The 16,530-nt window shown below is 47.5% G+C and overlaps 7 protein-coding genes across 7 annotated transcripts; 2 read left to right on the top strand and 5 right to left on the bottom strand.

Annotated features, from left to right (window-relative positions):
* Window positions 1–1,403: 1,403 nt before the first annotated feature.
* T069G_07615 (uncharacterized protein) lies at window positions 1,404–2,479 on the bottom strand (the record flags this gene model as incomplete). Its single annotated transcript, XM_056174825.1, has 3 exons — window positions 1,404–2,146; window positions 2,241–2,339; window positions 2,413–2,479. The coding sequence occupies 3 exons, from the start codon at window positions 2,477–2,479 to the stop codon at window positions 1,404–1,406; spliced, it is 909 nt and encodes a 302-aa protein (XP_056028404.1).
* Window positions 2,480–3,284: 805 nt separating this feature from the next.
* On the bottom strand, window positions 3,285–4,566 carry T069G_07614 (FAD binding domain-containing protein; the record flags this gene model as incomplete). Its single annotated transcript, XM_056174824.1, has 5 exons — window positions 3,285–3,339; window positions 3,429–3,459; window positions 3,507–3,921; window positions 3,983–4,090; window positions 4,147–4,566. 5 exons carry the CDS (start codon window positions 4,564–4,566, stop codon window positions 3,285–3,287), a joined length of 1,029 nt encoding a protein of 342 aa, XP_056028403.1.
* A 1,412-nt stretch (window positions 4,567–5,978) lies between these two features.
* T069G_07613 (transferase family domain-containing protein) lies at window positions 5,979–7,331 on the top strand (the record flags this gene model as incomplete). The annotated part of the gene is made up of 1 exon (XM_056174823.1): window positions 5,979–7,331. One exon carries the CDS (start codon window positions 5,979–5,981, stop codon window positions 7,329–7,331), a length of 1,353 nt encoding a protein of 450 aa, XP_056028402.1.
* Window positions 7,332–8,123: 792 nt separating this feature from the next.
* T069G_07612 (fungal specific transcription factor domain-containing protein) lies at window positions 8,124–8,716 on the bottom strand (the record flags this gene model as incomplete). Its single annotated transcript, XM_056174822.1, has 5 exons — window positions 8,124–8,132; window positions 8,192–8,267; window positions 8,326–8,434; window positions 8,497–8,631; window positions 8,695–8,716. The coding sequence occupies 5 exons, from the start codon at window positions 8,714–8,716 to the stop codon at window positions 8,124–8,126; spliced, it is 351 nt and encodes a 116-aa protein (XP_056028401.1).
* Window positions 8,717–10,886: 2,170 nt separating this feature from the next.
* Window positions 10,887–12,064, bottom strand: T069G_07611 (alpha/beta hydrolase fold domain-containing protein; the record flags this gene model as incomplete). The annotated part of the gene is made up of 3 exons (XM_056174821.1): window positions 10,887–11,034; window positions 11,111–11,433; window positions 11,501–12,064. The coding sequence occupies 3 exons, from the start codon at window positions 12,062–12,064 to the stop codon at window positions 10,887–10,889; spliced, it is 1,035 nt and encodes a 344-aa protein (XP_056028400.1).
* A 2,015-nt stretch (window positions 12,065–14,079) lies between these two features.
* On the top strand, window positions 14,080–15,205 carry T069G_07610 (GLEYA domain-containing protein; the record flags this gene model as incomplete). The annotated part of the gene is made up of 4 exons (XM_056174820.1): window positions 14,080–14,256; window positions 14,328–14,452; window positions 14,518–14,728; window positions 14,822–15,205. 4 exons carry the CDS (start codon window positions 14,080–14,082, stop codon window positions 15,203–15,205), a joined length of 897 nt encoding a protein of 298 aa, XP_056028399.1.
* Window positions 15,206–15,818: 613 nt separating this feature from the next.
* T069G_07609 (uncharacterized protein) lies at window positions 15,819–16,311 on the bottom strand (the record flags this gene model as incomplete). Its single annotated transcript, XM_056174819.1, has 2 exons — window positions 15,819–16,253; window positions 16,309–16,311. The coding sequence occupies 2 exons, from the start codon at window positions 16,309–16,311 to the stop codon at window positions 15,819–15,821; spliced, it is 438 nt and encodes a 145-aa protein (XP_056028398.1).
* Between the last annotated feature and the right edge of the window lie 219 nt (window positions 16,312–16,530).

Below are 16,530 nucleotides of genomic sequence, written 5' to 3'. Positions count from 1 at the left end.
ATATCAAGACGTCGTCAGTGCGCAACGATGCCTGGTCGAATCGGTATTGAACGATCTAGATAGAGAATCGGTGACCAGGGGAGGGGGGGGCCGGCAGAGCTGAGATGGAGGAATGCCGACGGAGTTAAAAGAACAAAAGACACAGCCAGCCCCAAGAATCAGATCAAACACGAACAGTAGCAGCAGTAATTTGTAGGAGATATCGAATAGTCAAACACAATGGCTGCAAACAAAAATGTCAAAATGGAGAGAGCGATTGGGCCTCAATTGATATCCCGTGAGAGCTCGATATGTACGAACAGAACAAGTCTAGTTGGACAGTGACGTGCCAATCAATCGGGTTTATTTGTTGACCCTTGTCAGGAGGGAAAATGGAAAAAGGCGGTGTTGCCTGGACAACGCCTAGCGCTGCGGGAAGCTCCACCCACAGGGCCTAAGAAGAGAGTTTCGCAGCGAAAGCTACCCTGTAAACTCTGGAGATTTGCCGGGATTAGCTTCAAAGAAAGCGCCAACTCAAAGGCCGAGTGTTGCTGAGAATGGCGGTCAGATGGTTTGCAAAAAGTTCTATCATTTCCATTGATGAGAATGAAGGTGTCGGTGACGAGTAGCGTGGAGAGTGATTGGCCACAGACACAATGTGCATGTGCTGTCTCTCCCACCCTTTTACGGAGCACGGATACACTGCTGGGCCTATCAAGTTGAAAATGACCAGCACATGTGGAATGAGGCAACAGAACAGCATCACACCCATGACATACACAGTAGAAATGGATAAAGTAGGGAATAAACAGATCAACTGGTACTGAAGTCACATTAACTTATGTAAAGTACTACTAAAGTATTTAACACAAGACCACCAGGCGCCATGTAGACTTACCTGTTGTGTAATACAAGAGAAGCTTCCAGCGCTCCAAGTTTCTGCACCAAACTCTGTGCTACATACACTGGAGGTCGTCTTTTATCAGCACAAGCTGGATATCATTTCAGTTCCAATAAATGGTTTCTGATACGGTTTATCCTTTCATCACGTGCACACAGCGACGCGTCAATAATCTCGAGTGTCTAATATGTCCGATCAAAGTCAGAAATTGTTCCAACTCGCTTATTCACTCGAAACCATGAGATGGCAGCATTCAAAAGCATGTAGTATTATCATGCCGTGGGAACCATCCTGATTTCTCCACGTCAGATCTGATCTACCTACATCGAAATCCGTAGAAACGTGAAAAATAAAATAAAAATCCACTGTATTATACACAATCCCTGACGCCTGTCCTTGTTAAAAGTGCCTTTGACCATTATTTGTAAAGCGAATTCTGCGGTTCGTGTGTACCCGTTCCTCGTCCGAGAGTGAACTGTCCTCGTTGTTGCTCAACGTACTCAATAGCATTCGTGCACAAAACTCAAGCTCCGACTGGTGGTGTGTACGCATAGCGAGGCAGAGCCGCCATCTTCTCTTCAGGACTGAACTCTGCATCGTCGTAGATCATGCGGCCCTTCTTGTCCTTGTCCTTTTTGCTCTTGCCTTCTCCCTCCTCGCCTTCTTCTGCCTTCTTCTGTGGCTTGACACCGGCTTCGGCCATGCGAATTAACTGATCAATTTCATCGCCAGAAGCGGCAGCTTGAGCTGAGCCACCCCAGAATCCGGCCTGTGTTGGTCGTTGGGGCAAACCAGGTGCTCCAACGAGGCCTGAAGAAGGCCGCGCTGGAAGGGAGTCTGAGGAAAATCCGTAAGCTGCTTGTCCGTGTGGTTGCTGTCCAGGAAAGCCGGGCTGGTTGAACGCTTGCTGAGGGAAAGCGGTGCCTGTTTGTACGACACCCTCCATGGTACCACCGCTTGCCACCGCCGCTTTTCGCTGGACCCGATACTCGGCGAATCTTTTTAGGAGCTCCTCTGCTGTCTCAATCTTGATCTTCTTTCTCGGGTTCTTCGATTGGCCAGGCGGGGGGTTGCCGGTCGCAATTCTGCGGTCCTCCTGTGCTTGGTAGAAGTTTTGGATGATACGATTCCGGTGCTGTTCGAGCACTTCTTGCGGAATGCCCTCCATGCCGAAGATTTCGACCTCGAGTCCCTGTCTGTTGGGCAGCGCATTTTCAACCTGGCTAAGCGTCTCTTTGTGAACCTGGTTCAAGTGGACGGAGAGACCTGAGAGCGCGCCAATTGTTAGCCAGTCTTCTCCCCTTTGCTCGCGAAACCGAAGCACTGTTATCCAACAAGGCTCGCACAATGGAAAACGTACCTCCTGCAGTGTTTAGGCGTCGGCCACATCGGTCGCATTTGAAGTGCTTGGCTTTTTGGTGGGAGATGAGGAGCTTCAGATCTTCGAAATCACGCTCGCCTATGGAGAAAGCAACGGTTAGCAGTTTGGAAAACGAGACGCCTCAGGGGGTGTGGATAAAGTCTGCACACACAGTAATAACACCATGGTCGCGAGAGGATTTCCTCGACATCGGGATGGCCGCGCTTCTTTTTGCCCATCTTGCTGCACTGCTCTGCTCTACGAGTGGGAAACAAGCGACGGATGCGGCGCGTGGATAATCGGTTGCAGAATTGATAGCGCCGAGATTCAATGGAGGCGAACGCGACGGAGAGAGGCTGCGATCCTAAAGATGAACTTGGTGCTGTAGTGGTTCGTAGGTTGAAGCTTTAGTGATGGTAAGCTCACTGTCGGTTTGGAAGATGTGCCGGTTGAATCTCGGGTAGTCGTGAAGTGGGCCGAATTCTATGGATGCTGCAGTGATGGATGCTCTATCAAAGCATGTTTTTTGCTAGGTATCTAATGGAGTATTTATTACTTGTGTGAATTGACTAACATTAATATTAATGGATATGTGGCTGAGATATTCACAATTAGAGTTCAATTGAATGCTTGCAATTTTAGGGAGTGGTTCTCTGGCGGCTCAATTTGGTTATCTGGGCGCCAGACCCCTCTATTCCATTCTAATAATATGGACATCAACTCAAAACCTTCATCCTGCCATAAGCTTCTGGGCTTGTTTCGGTCGATGAACTAGCCACGGCTCTATTTGCCTCAGACGGGGATAGACAAAGACCCTCACCACCTGATTGCTCCCTCATGGCACCATGAAGCGGCCCATCCGATTATACTTGTGAATCCTTGCGATTTGCATCATCAGCACCGCCAGACAACATGCTCTTTCGAGCATTATTATACATGGCGTCTATATCATCAGCCCATATCCATTGCATTCGGCTCTGGAGATTTTGTTTTAGACACTCTTCAGACATCGGATCCTTGAAAGTATTTGACTGAGCATGCAGATTATTCCCGTTTTCTCTCGACGTCGTCTGTACTCTTTGAGCCCGAGGGAGTCGAACTGATTGGTAGACATTTGTCAACCAATCCTCTAGAGTGCAAGGGCTTGAATCATTTAGATAATCCCTCAAACACTGTCCAAGTATATACCCGTCTTCTATAGCCTGACCAACGCCAGCACCTATGGAGTGTCAGTAAATGATGCTCAAGCTGCTTCATAACGCATACCTTGATGAGGAACCATAGCGTGGGCTGCATCCCCTAGCAGCGCTACTTTACCATTTGCGAATATCCACTTGTTGCACAGAGGTCGATCATACAGGATCCATTTCAGAGGCTTTTCGTCCAAGTGTTGGATGAGACGGTTAACCGTAGGGTCGAAATCCGCGTAATCCTTCTCCAGATCGAATCTATCCCCCCTCAGCGTCCAGCTTTCTGTCTTATTCTTAAGTGATTTGCCGTCGGTCGCTACGAATGCGCCGATATTCAGCAAAGATCCATCGCTAACGGGGTAGACAATAAAGTATCTGCCCGGACCTATCCAGATGGGAGTGTAAGTGTCCAGCGGCCACCAGTCCTTGATAGCATCCGTTGGAACTAAGCCGCGATATACAACCATCTCACCGAACTGTGCATCATCGTTCTAAGAAAATTAGTGCTTCGTATATGTAGCGTTGCACGTGAATTTGGTAAATATAGCGTACATGGTAGTGTTGACGTATACGAGAGTGAATGCCATCAGCCGCAACTACGAGATCTGCCGTGGCCACTGCGCCGTCTGCGAAATTCAGTACGATAGAGTCATCCATCTCCTACACTAGGATATGAGATACTGTCAAGTCTTTCACGGGTATGCAAAACCTCTTACCTCTATTGCCAAACATTTTTTATTGGGATGAAGAGTTGCAGCAGCCCTGTCTTGAATCGTATGTATGAGGAGGGCTAGAAATTCAGCCCTATGCACTGGCAAATGTGATGGCTCATCCCCATCTGCTCTGATCCTGACAATCTCTTCACCAGTATCGTATCGCCGAGCCGATAACCAAATGTTAGTCTTGCCTGCTATCGCATAGGTTTGCTCATAGAGTCCAATCTGTTTTATGACTCTCAATGTATTTCTGCCAAGACTGACGCCTGCACCAATCTCTTTGTACTCCGAGGCTTGCTCGTAAACATCAATCTTGATTGCAGTTGGATCACAGAATGTGTGGACACAGAGGGCTGCCATCAGACCACCCAGTCCTCCCCCAACGATTGCAATTCTCAAACTCTTGGAAGGTGTCGACATATTGTTAGAGACGCAAAGGTCTTACTTTGATCAAACTTGGGCTTATTTGAATGGCGATTGGTTGCTAATAGCATTAACACAGACTGTCGGCTCGGCGGAAAGTTGGGCCTTTTATTATAGAAATCTACTGTTGTCGTGTAGGGATACATGTTGACACCTCCTTGACAAAGTTGGTGGATGGGCCGCCACATACCTGTGCCGTGCTATCCTGACCAGGGGACCTGTTCTCTTCTCTTTGGTACCTTAGGCCCCCAACTTGACGGCATTAATGGTCTTCCATCTGAGTTTTAATTCCAAAGAGTTGGATTCCGACAATATTCCAACAGCCCATGGTATCAGCCTCGACGAAGATCTCTAAACAGGCCCACTGCAATACCATACGTGTCATTGATGGATTCTACCAAGCTGGTTCTACCCCTACACCCTCCAATTTACCATACAAACCGGCTTCCACGGCACTCGCGTATCCTTTTTCGTCTCGTATTTACCCTGTTGGCGCCATTAATGTAATCAACGGCTCCTTCGGAAACAAACGTGCATCCTATGATTGCAGTTGAGCTCGTCATCAACTCATAAATATAATGCACACCTCTACTTTGCCACTTCCACCACCGTCGATTTAACGGCTCTGACAACTATCTCCAACTGTTATTAGAAATGCAATTTTAGACGGATAGTTCATTTGAGGCTACTACTGGCTATTATCATCTCTATAGCGGCGAGGGCAATCGTTGGACGCTACTATTACAAGAATTACTGTCAAGATGGTATTAGCACCAACTTTTCTGAGAACCGCCCAAGCAATAGTAATGGCGGTGTATCAACTCCTAAAACCGAGGTTACATTCGTTGTAACACTCATTTAAATTGCAATTGAGACAAGTTAGCAACGAGATCCGACTGATGACCGGACCAACGTGATCATCCCTCGTAAATAAATACAAATCGTATATCTTGAATGGGCACTTCTTTGGGTTGCAGTTAAAATACAATAGGCTCCTCAATGTATCCCTGTCGGGAAGAGAAGCCCAAGCAAGAAATGCGCCGACCCATAATTATCTCCGTTCAAAGTGCGAAGGCCCGGAAATATGGTAGCTGCGATTCTGTGAATAGACTCGCGAAGTAACGCAGCATGCTGAGTTTCATTTAGTAAGGATGATATACGGATCGGTGAACGTATGTAAGAATCTAATGTATTATACCACGGAAATTATCTTGGCCCGTCCCGTTGGCTAATGATCTGAGTCAGACTACGAAGCTATACTAAGATGGTTCATCAACATACCAGACACTATGTGTTAGAAGGTGACACAGCACTTCTTGGAAGTATAAAAAGGCCCATGATCACCATCAAAATGCAGTTTCTCAAATCTCTTCATTACCTTCTTTGAACCGCTGTATCATTCTCACGATATGGCAAAAACACTTCGCCAACCCGGAATTTTTGGGCAGCTCGGCTGGGACACCTACACTGTAGTTGTTCTAGGGTTTCCTGATCAGCCTGGAGTGCAACAAGATGAAGTCATGGCAGCACTAGATAAGGCCGCTATAAAACTTCTAGATGCTTATCCATTCCTTGCTGGTCAGGTCGTCAAAAGAGGACAATCAGCTACGAGCTCCGGCAAATATGAAATCATCCCGTATCCGCCTCATGATGGAGTATCTCCCGTCCGCCGAAAAGACTGCACCGACTTATGTCCCTCTTATGAGCAGATTCTCAGGGCCAATGCACCGTTTGCCATGCTGGACGGGGACATCCTATGCCCCAAGAAAGGCATGGGCTATGTGTATACTGAGGAGACGGAGCGCCCAGTCTTCATTATACAGGCTAATTTTGTAAAGGGAGGATTGCTTTTATGCTTTGCTTCTATGCATAACGCCCTTGATATGAACGGACAGGGCATCGTTCTCAAGATGTTTGCTGCTGCCGCACGGGGAGAAGAGCTGGATGCAGAGCTAGTCAAGGCTGGAAATCAAGATGCCGACACCATTGTGCCGCTGCTAAAGCCAGGCGAAGTCGGCCTCGATCACAGCGATCTGAGAAAGCCATCGTCCTTGGGGCAGTCGGGCCACCATGGCGCGCCAGGTAAAGCACCGTGGAATTACTGGCGGTTCCCCGCCGAGAAGCTTGCAAAGCTCAAGGAGATTGCCTCGAGTGGGCGCACTTGGGTCTCTACGAATGATGCTGTCACGGCTTTCTACATACAGCGACTTACGGCTGTTCGCTTGGCTGGGAATCGTGTGGCACCAGACGAAGATGTTCACTGTCTTCGAGCGGTAGATGGAAGACGAAAACTGGATCCGCCAGTCAGTGAAGGATATCTTGGCCATCTATGCGGTCTCGCCGACACGGCCTGGCCCACGGCTCGCGAACTTGTTGATGGTTCTCTTGCCGATGCCGCCATCAGCATTAGAGAATCGCTCAACCGCATCGATGACTTTTACATGCGCAGTCTCGCGACGCTCATCAACGAGACGGAGGATAAGACCACGATCTTCTACGCAGCAAAGAAGAAATTCGGAAAGGACATATTAATCTCATCATGGGTGCAGCTGCACTGGCTAGCAAACTGCAGCTTTGGGACAGCGATTGGCGTGCCCGATTTTGTCCGTAGGGCTAGGCTGCCGGAGCTTCCAGATCTAGTGTATATGATGCCGAAGAATAAAGAAGGGCACATGGATCTTGGCATGAGCTTGTTTCACGAGGATTTCGTTGGTCTAGCAAATGATGCAATCTGGAGAGATTTCACTGAGTTGATTGGCTAGGATGAAGGCGACCAGCCAAAAACATTTGGAAGCATTCATACAGGAATCTTAAACCGTTGTAGCATAAGCTACACATATTAAAAATGTTAATTCTCATGATAAAAATTATAGGGCCTATAAGAGAAACAGCTTCGTTGCGATTGTGCCAAAACTTTCCATCACTCCTGGATCCCGAACTCTCGCAAGCTGATGAATTACACGTGCTATAAAAACACCAAGTGTCAACCGTGCTGCTTTTTATCCAGTTCATGGCTACCGATGAGATCCCCCAGTAGTTTCAAGGCATTTGCGTATGGAGGTATCTTAAGACAAATGGTACTTTCCAACAAAGCATCAAAGAACTTTTTCAGTAAGCTCTTGTCTGACTTGAGCTTTCCAATGTCTGCAGTGACCCCCAAGCACAATGCGCAGCTGAGCGTAACGTGCATAAATATCCACGACCGTCTCAGTGGATTGTTCAACTTGAGCAGCTCTAGGTATGTTCGCAAAACAGACCGACAACGGCTCATACAGAGACTGCCAAGTTCTTGACCATGTTCATGATGGCCGGACAGTACAGCGGGACGGCATAAACATAACATGACCGAATCTGAAAACAACCGAAAGAAGCAGTGTTGGAAATAATCAGCCCGGCCCTGACATTTCAACACATCTCGTATGTGGGGAAGGGAACGAGACTCGACCTGATTGATCAGATCCTTGAATTTATGTATCTTCAACAGTGATAGGGGCTGTTTTACACATTTTGCGTATTGAAGGGCCTGGCCAATCTTATTCGCAACCATGAATAGATTATGAGTGCTGTTCGAAAAAGAGTCAAATCGGACTTCGCCTCGCCCAGTCGGAGTTGTTAGTATTACTTCTTCTAGGACATTTATACCCAATGGCCGGGCGTAACACAGTGATATCAGCGTATCTTGCCATATCAATGAGCGCCTAGTCCACAGTTATCGGTATAGGTCAAAATGTAAAGCGCATTAGTGATATATCTTACCAGATATGATGGTGTATAATCGCCTCATCCTTTTCAGTGGGGTCGGATATGCTCTCAGGGTCAGGAGGGCAATGCATCCCGATGGCTTGAGCAAGTCGTATGGCCAGACCTAAGAGTAATGTTAATGTAAGTGTGTCATGTAAAACTTGATGAAGTAGCTATTGCACGTACCAAGTAGTGACCATGAAGCTCCTGCATCGGCCTGGTTTCTGAGAAAGTTAAGTAATAGTATAAGTGTCTGGATAGTCTCAGCATTAGGAAAAGAGAGGAAATTGCTAAATCTCAAGCACTGGAATGCGCAACAGGCTGAAGGCAAGTTAGATTAACTATCACAGGTAGAAGAATTGCAGTGCTTGATGGGTATCTCACCGAAAACACGAGCTTTAAGCATTTCAGAATCCACGTCTGATGAAGCAAGCTGTGCGCCACATGCTAATATGCTAAACAGAAGAGCAAACCACGAGGAGGTACAGCTTGATGGCGGGTTTGCTAAGACATCCGATCTTGGCTTTTCTCTCTCGTAAAGAAATAGCGAAAGGGTGGCTTCAAATTGTGGGAAATTTATGAAGGGGGGCAAGATACTGAATAATGATTCCTGACAAAACTTAAGATGGCTTGAATATCATCAGTAACAGGGAATGCCAATGAGAGAAAGTCACTTGCCTCAATATAGCTTCGTCTTCAGGTAGGGCACTGTAAACCTTGTCTGGGCCATCCTCGGATGCCCAAATATTCGTAAACGGAAACATTGTGCTTGAGTCTTGGAGGCACAAGAGCTCAAAGACGGTCTGTGGACTTGTAGTGGGCCCGAGAGTCCACGCTTTCTGAGCCGGCTGTGGCTGGTTCGCGCTTAATGGTTGGTAAATGGAGACAAGACTAGGAAGCGACTCATATCCCACATGCACCTTAGTACTGTAGTGTGAAAGGGGGTCCAGATAAAGCCCTTGGTCCATGTTGATGGCTGCTGTCCTTTCATTAGTGGCATCGGATGGCTCCCCTCCATCAGTCATGTCCCGAGGTTGGGAGAGTTGCTCTCTACCGGGAAGACTTTGGACGCTATAATCACAAAGCTCTGGGTGGCCCCGGATGACACAACTTCCACATGGCTGACGGAGATTACATTTGACTTTCCGACGCCTACATGGGTAACATGATTTTGCTGCACGGAGACGACGTCTTTTACGGAGGAGCATATCAAAATCACGCGCCGGGAGGTTCTTGGTCCCCTGACCGTGGGTAAACCTTGCAGAAGACTGTGTTAGACGCGCCAGTGATGACGATGTTGAGCTCGGAAAGACATACTTTTCTTCCATCCTCGAAGCGCGTGTAGTTCTTTTGGCGAGCCGATATGTATAGGAAGAAGTGCCTCGTGTTTACCCGCTAACCATCACTCCTCGGGAGTTAATGAGAGGCGGTCACTAGCGAATTCCTCGGAGAGCAGTGCAGATTGACGATACAGAAGCGCTTCCTGATTGAGCTGATTTATCATGTGAGCTTACTAGAGAGTAGCAATGAGGCTGTTCCTTATTTGGAAAACACCATTTGCCCATGTAGTAATGTGTTAATGTACGGAGTAGGAGTAAGGGATCGGTAAATTCGTACAGGGATGAGATATGTTCCGATAGGCCAATCCTCTAGTTTAAAGAGAAAGCGGGTCAATGTGATCTCCTCGTAAAAGATGGACAACTAATTGTTAAATGGTTATAGGTGATAGCTGTCTCATATCATCAGACTTGAGACAAGTAAATGTTGATACGAAAGCTTTGCCATAAGGACAGCTATGCTTCTGACTCCTGACTCACCGCCAATCATGTAGTACTGTAGGCACTAACCTTGACCTAGAGACCAAAGACGAACTTCAGTTGGATGCCCTCTAACTCGATCTGTGCGGCAGCTCCTCCCCAAGCATAAGCTTTACGTCAACATCCTACGTTAACCCCAGCATCCTTAGTAGTATATGTTGAGCTACGTACTGGTGAATGGCGCTTGCGGCCCGTCCGGGCTGATCACCATCTTAGTGTTGCATGTTGGTTAATATTGCTGCATCTAGCCTGCGCATCTAACACGGGGTTAATTGTGGAACATTTGACGGCCTATATCGGCCCCACACAATGGCATAGCCGGCGAGATACGCGGATGGAAAATGATAAGTAGAGGATCTCATGAACCTCGATAGTACCAGCGCAACATGGGTTACTGACCGGAAGTTTGCCGTGCCGACTTTGCCTTGATTCCAAAGACTCTTGCCGCGTCGTGCCCGACTCTCATGGTTTAGGGTTACAAGTGCTCTTATACTGATGTCGTTTGTACCCCAATGTCACCCAGAGCTGCTTCAATACTGGACCGTTCGGCGTGCGAATCATTGCATTGATTTGCTATTCAGATAGAATGATGGAATTCTATGAGCATGATGTTGGCGAAAGAAACTTAGAATGGAGGAATCTATTTACCGGTTTACGGATATGTTTATAACTAAGCGATGTGTATATGGGGTTGTGTCAGATATATTCGCATATAGTATTACATATATGACCATAGTCTGTATATGGCGATCAGCCAGTTTATTCTTGGCTTTCCATCTCAGATTGCGCCATCATCCATTCGATGCCTTCTAGCAAATCGTTATCCCAACTTTTATTAGCTGGACAATTCGGGAACCGACGAAAGAAGTGAGGGTATCCCGGATACGTGTGAAGTTTGGTTGAGACACTGGAGGCGGGAGCGAGTTAGTAGCTATTATTCACAAAAGAATCCTTATCAAGTAGGGTATAATGGGATAACTTACCGCAAACGGTCAAGTTTCTGCTTCATGAGCATGCCGTGATCGCGGAGAGGATCATCTCCGCAGACCATAATATGAGAAGGCGGTAAGCTCGTTACAACCTGCTCGTCAAACAAGAGGGGATTAATCACTGGACTGTCACGATGCGACTCCGGTGTATCCAGCATATCTGCATACTTCACAACCCAGCTATGTGGAAGTAGTGCCGCATCTCTGCATTGCATTGGCGAAGCTTTCCCTGGAAGAATCTCTTCGATAGGGAACTTTTCGGGTAGGCACAGCCACGGTACGCAGAGGCTTTGGCCCTTGATAACAGCTTCACCTGACTAGATGGGGCATTGAAACGTTAGTCTAATCATGTTGACTTTGTTGTTAAATCGGCGCAATACATACCATCCTCTCCCGAATCACAATGCTCGCAGCCAAACACGCACCAGCGCTGATCCCCATTACATAGAGATTGAAAGTAGAAGAGATACCAAGAGCTTCTGCATTCTCTAATACCCAGCATCGGACATCCCAGGCATCTTGGAACTGCGTTGGAGCCTTCCATTCTGGTGTCAGCCGGTAACCAACACTGACTACAACTAGTCCACAGTTGCGAGCCAAATTTATGCACGCAGCGTCATCTACAGATAGCGATCCGGAGAAGAAGCCACCACCATAAAAGTATAGAAGGACTGAAGCAGGGTTTCTTCGTTTGGGCGGAGTATACAGTCGAACAGGTATTTCGAGATAGTCACTAGTAACAACCATGATAGTTTCGCATTTGACGCCGTGATTAACCATTGCTTTCAGTTCTTCATTCCTTGCGAGGAACCTCTGAGAATTGATAGTCTGACGGATGGCTTTCATGTCGAGGTTGGCTGTAAAATTCGGGCGGGGTGGCAGTGACAATTGCTTTGAGAATTCTACCCATTCCGCAGAGGGGCCTCCAAGATGGCTGAAATCTGCCATTCTGGAGTATTGAAAGCAAAAACTAGAAACAAAAAAGCAGCGTAATGGTCAAGATCATCCGTCGAGATCCCATACATGAGAGAAGAAAGATGGAGGAGTGATGCCGTGAGCGATGGCCATGCAGCTATATGTCCCAGACAAGCATCAAGGAATAGGCAGCGTGATTCGGACGGATTACTCCATTTCCAATTCAGGCAATAATAACTCCGGGCGTATCCTTCATGTAGAATGATGATCCCAACCCACAAAGCGGAACTACGGAGATACAAGTCTGCCGTGCATAAAATCCAGCGCATTTCCTTTAGTGCGAGTTGATAACTTACATGCATCTCGAGTGTAGGGTATTAGTGATGGATGACATGGGCAATCACCACCAGCAGCCGAGTCACTCGCGCTACCTAAGCTACATATTCTTCCTCTAGAAATCACATAGTTTTTAAGCTAGTATAGGCTGAGTCCGAGTGAGATTAAACCGACGTCATCGTTCAAGGTTGCTTAAGACTTGTATGTATACCAACGCATACAGCACCACACCACTCGGCAGAGCCTATGGCGACTTAAGCCACACCCTCGCAGATTTGCCCATAACACAGCGGCAATAAGGCGCCGGCTTCTCTCATGGCATGATAGATGCCACGGGCTCAATGGTGGCGATATACCAAATTGCCTGTTTGAGTTTGTGGAGGAGTGTACTAAGTGAGCTGAAAATAAGGCCGTGAAGCCACCCTGGAGGTAAGGGAGATGTTGCTTTTCGCATGTACTGTGAGACATTTTGGGCTCTGGATCAAAGACGTGACTACCTCGTTTGATTATGGCTGTTTTGCACTCTTCAAAATGACGTGGTAGTGCATGGCTGGTACATGCATGCTGTTGAATGCTAGGTGATATAGAGGTATGTGGATGTATGTGGATATATGTGTAGTAACGCGCAGGGTGAGATACTTTAAAATATATATGAGTTAAACAAAGCTATTTGGAGAGCCTTCCGGTGGATAGACTTTCTTATGGGCCATATTATAAGCTGGTAGCCATCAGACTTGCATTCAGCCCCCACAAACTGAGGATACCAAATAGCCAGCTCATGGCGATGGTTGATTACTCCCTTGAGGATACAAGATGTCAATCTCATTCAAAAACTCGGGAGATTGGTGCATCTTTAATGGTTGCCTCACATCCGGAAGCATCCACACTCCGAGCCGAACCGAAATGACAGCTGCCTAGACCTTTTATTTTTAACACCGTTTGTGCCACGCAAGCCATGGTCTAAGACACGGGAAATCAAGACGGCCATTTACTGATACATTCAGGCTACGAGCCTTCCCTGCAGATGCCGGGATGTTTCTCATTGGCCAGCCTCTCGTTGTATTCGAGCTGTGAGACACGCATGTACCCATCTTAATCCAAATACGATGCTCTAGAACTCTATCGTAGGCCACTTACAAAAGAACATTACATTTCTCCGTGAGAAAATACACTTTAGAGGAAATTGGTTCCAGTACAGGGCTATCGGGAGGATCCTAGTAATGTCTCTCACCATCTTGGCAGAATCACATCTTAACCGACGTTTTACGAGACCGAGACTCTCGTATTGCAACTTGTTGAATGTCCTCATTTGGCAGGTTTCATGTGCTCCATGCATCCGACAGCACGGTTTTTTAGGCTTCAATCGTAGAAGGTTGCGTTTTCTAAATCTCGAAGAGAGGTATCCCTTACACCCGTATGGGGGGGCGGTGTATCAAGTGATTCTTTGATGTGTTGTCCATGACCCAGATGCGCCAAGATCGGGTAGACAACTAGTCCTTTTCGTCTCAAAGGCAAATCATAACACAGCCCTCTAGGGATAGAGTTTGAACAGTCAAGGAGTAATGGGAAAACATAATAAATCGGGGAGAAGAGTGAGAGAAGAAGAAGAAGCAAAACTATATAATAATATGCTTTAGACCCTGTTATATATCCCTAACCTCCCCACCAACCTTCACTCATCATCCGCGAACCTAACAGTTCAAGTTGACACCATGAAGCATTCACTCTATTCACTGGCCGCCGTGGCCTTGACATTTTCCACATCAATTGTCGCGTCTCCGACGCCTCAACTGGTGGTACCGAGTATCGATGATAGTGTAGCCTGTCTGGCTGTCAATGTCATCACCGGAGTTCTCATTGGAGACCCCTTGGCGATTGCCTATTGCGCTGTAAGGAATCACACTCACACGTTCAAAACCAAATTCTAATCCATAGAGATAACTAACACCAAACCTCATAGGCCGTAGCTCCTCTTCCTTCGGTCATCAGGTCTAGAACCACCACTATCGTTAGACCAACCACTGTCACAGTGACGACGACCAACTCCAACGGCGTTCGTCCCACCATCACAAGCCGCACTACCGTGTAAGTATATAGCCCTTCAATATGTGTCTACCATGGCATCAGTCTAATCGTTTCACCAATTACAGAACTGTCACCAGCAGCTCTTGCACAGCCATCCCCACGCCGCTCAAGCGACAGTTGCTTCCACCAATTTACATCCCGCCCATCCCTGACTGCGTCACCCAATTCCCGACTCTTGATCTCACCAAAGCGTGTAGCTGTATCGACCTCCCAACTCCCACAGTCACATCCACCAGGACCGTCGTCGTTTCGCCCACAATCACCATAACTAAGACTGTTGGTCCCCTTAGAGGTCCCCCCGTTGTAACAACATCTACAGCCACGCGAACCATTACGATGAGAGCTTGTCCCGTGGACTTCACCACATAGACAATCCAACCAGAGTACCAAGGCGTGACCAACGTCATCGGTGGCATCAGCTTCCAAGACAGCGCCCCAAAGAGCGTCTACGGGTCTCCTCCCCTCTCAGAGTCTGACTTTGCCCTCAACCATCGCGGGTACATCTACGCGCGCCAGACTGGCACCTACACATTTACCCTCAACCTGGTCGACGATGCCGCCTACATCTGGATCGGCCCCGAGGCATGCTCTGGCTGGACTGGCGACAATGCTGATTTAAAGGCCGTCTATAACAATGGGCCTGCAACGGGAACTTTTACTCCGACCTTCAAGAAGGCCAGTACTATCCTTTCCGTATCGTCTACGGTCAGGGACCTCGCATTGCCGAGTTCGACATCACGGTCAGCGCCGTGAACTTGAACGTATAACTAGTAAACGATGGGTTGGATATAAGGGGAGCAGGAGAGGCTCTGTAGTTTGTCAGGATGGAATATTTTTGTATTTTTGGTTTTCTTCGCTTCTTTCCTCATGCTTCGGCCGTATAGGTTTGTGGCGGAGGCCCGTTTTACCGTAGATGCAGGATATGATTCCGCGGCTGAATATAATGTCATTTTGTCTGAACTTTTCTGTTGCACCAGTAGAGTGAACACGCGATATAGTTCAAAATCTAGCCGTAAACAAACACATAACAAAGCCACCGAATTTGGCCGTAGATGAGGCATCTCCTATGGCAACAGATATAAGGCGTATCTATCCGCCACGCCATGAAAAGAAATAGTCGTCTTTTCCTATGAACTCAAATAGTCCCTATCGTTTTCTCTCTACCTTGAACGCCATGAGAAGCCTGCGAGGGAAGATTGCAAGCCGCCCAAATCTTGAGCAAGATTACCTTCGTAATGACGAGGTTGTCAATGCAGCCCAGGCTCAATGAGAGACGGCGCCGCTGGAGGTCGAGCCCGTGATTCGAGAAAGGTCTCGAACACTCAGTATGATACAATTCCGCGATAAACGCCATATACCCATCCTCTCAAGGCCCTTGTTCGTAGAGTTCTTCGTCTTCCTGCGGCCACTCAACTTCAAAGACAGCATCTCCCTCAGCCTCCATCTCATCCTCCTCATCTGCTCCAAACGCAAAAGCGACAATGCTGTTATCCTTGATTCCGCATTTGCTAGGAGTATTTGAACCGTCGTCTCCAAGTTTCAGGGGCTTCCATCCCTTAGAGGGATCGGTGGGTACACGAAGAACACCATAGGTCAGGTTTGCCGCATCTGGCACTGGTGTCTTCTCATCCGGCGAAGAGCTTGACTTTGTGAGACCATCGGGATATCTATCTCTGAGAACCTCTAGCAGATCTTGTGTGACAGACGAGAAGGGAGCCAGTGCGTCGATGAAGAGGAAGATGGTGTGGATGCCGTACTTGAAGCGGACGGATATGTGTGCGTCGTCGATCTCAGTTGGCTGCTGCACTCAGTATTTCATTCATTCATCACAGATGCCCATGAGGAGATGAATTCACCATTTTGAAGTAATTTTCTCTCAGTTGCGTGTGTAAATGATTTCCGCTTGAGCCGTGGAATCAGATGCTAAATTCTCTGCTCAAGTCGATCAAGTGAAGTGTAACTGCGTATTATGATGTATTCGGTACTGGGTCGTGCAAAGTTGCGGCACTGCCCCGCGATTTTAGTGAGCGCGAAGCCACGTGAGCACGCGTTAAGTGATTTAGCTGGCCACCTGCATA

Source organism: Trichoderma breve, chromosome 4 (assembly GCF_028502605.1).
Source record: "Trichoderma breve strain T069 chromosome 4, whole genome shotgun sequence".
Classification (NCBI taxonomy): Eukaryota; Fungi; Ascomycota; class Sordariomycetes; order Hypocreales; family Hypocreaceae; genus Trichoderma; species Trichoderma breve.
Note: the sequence above shows the minus strand (reverse complement) of the source record. Positions and strands in the feature narration are given on the sequence as shown.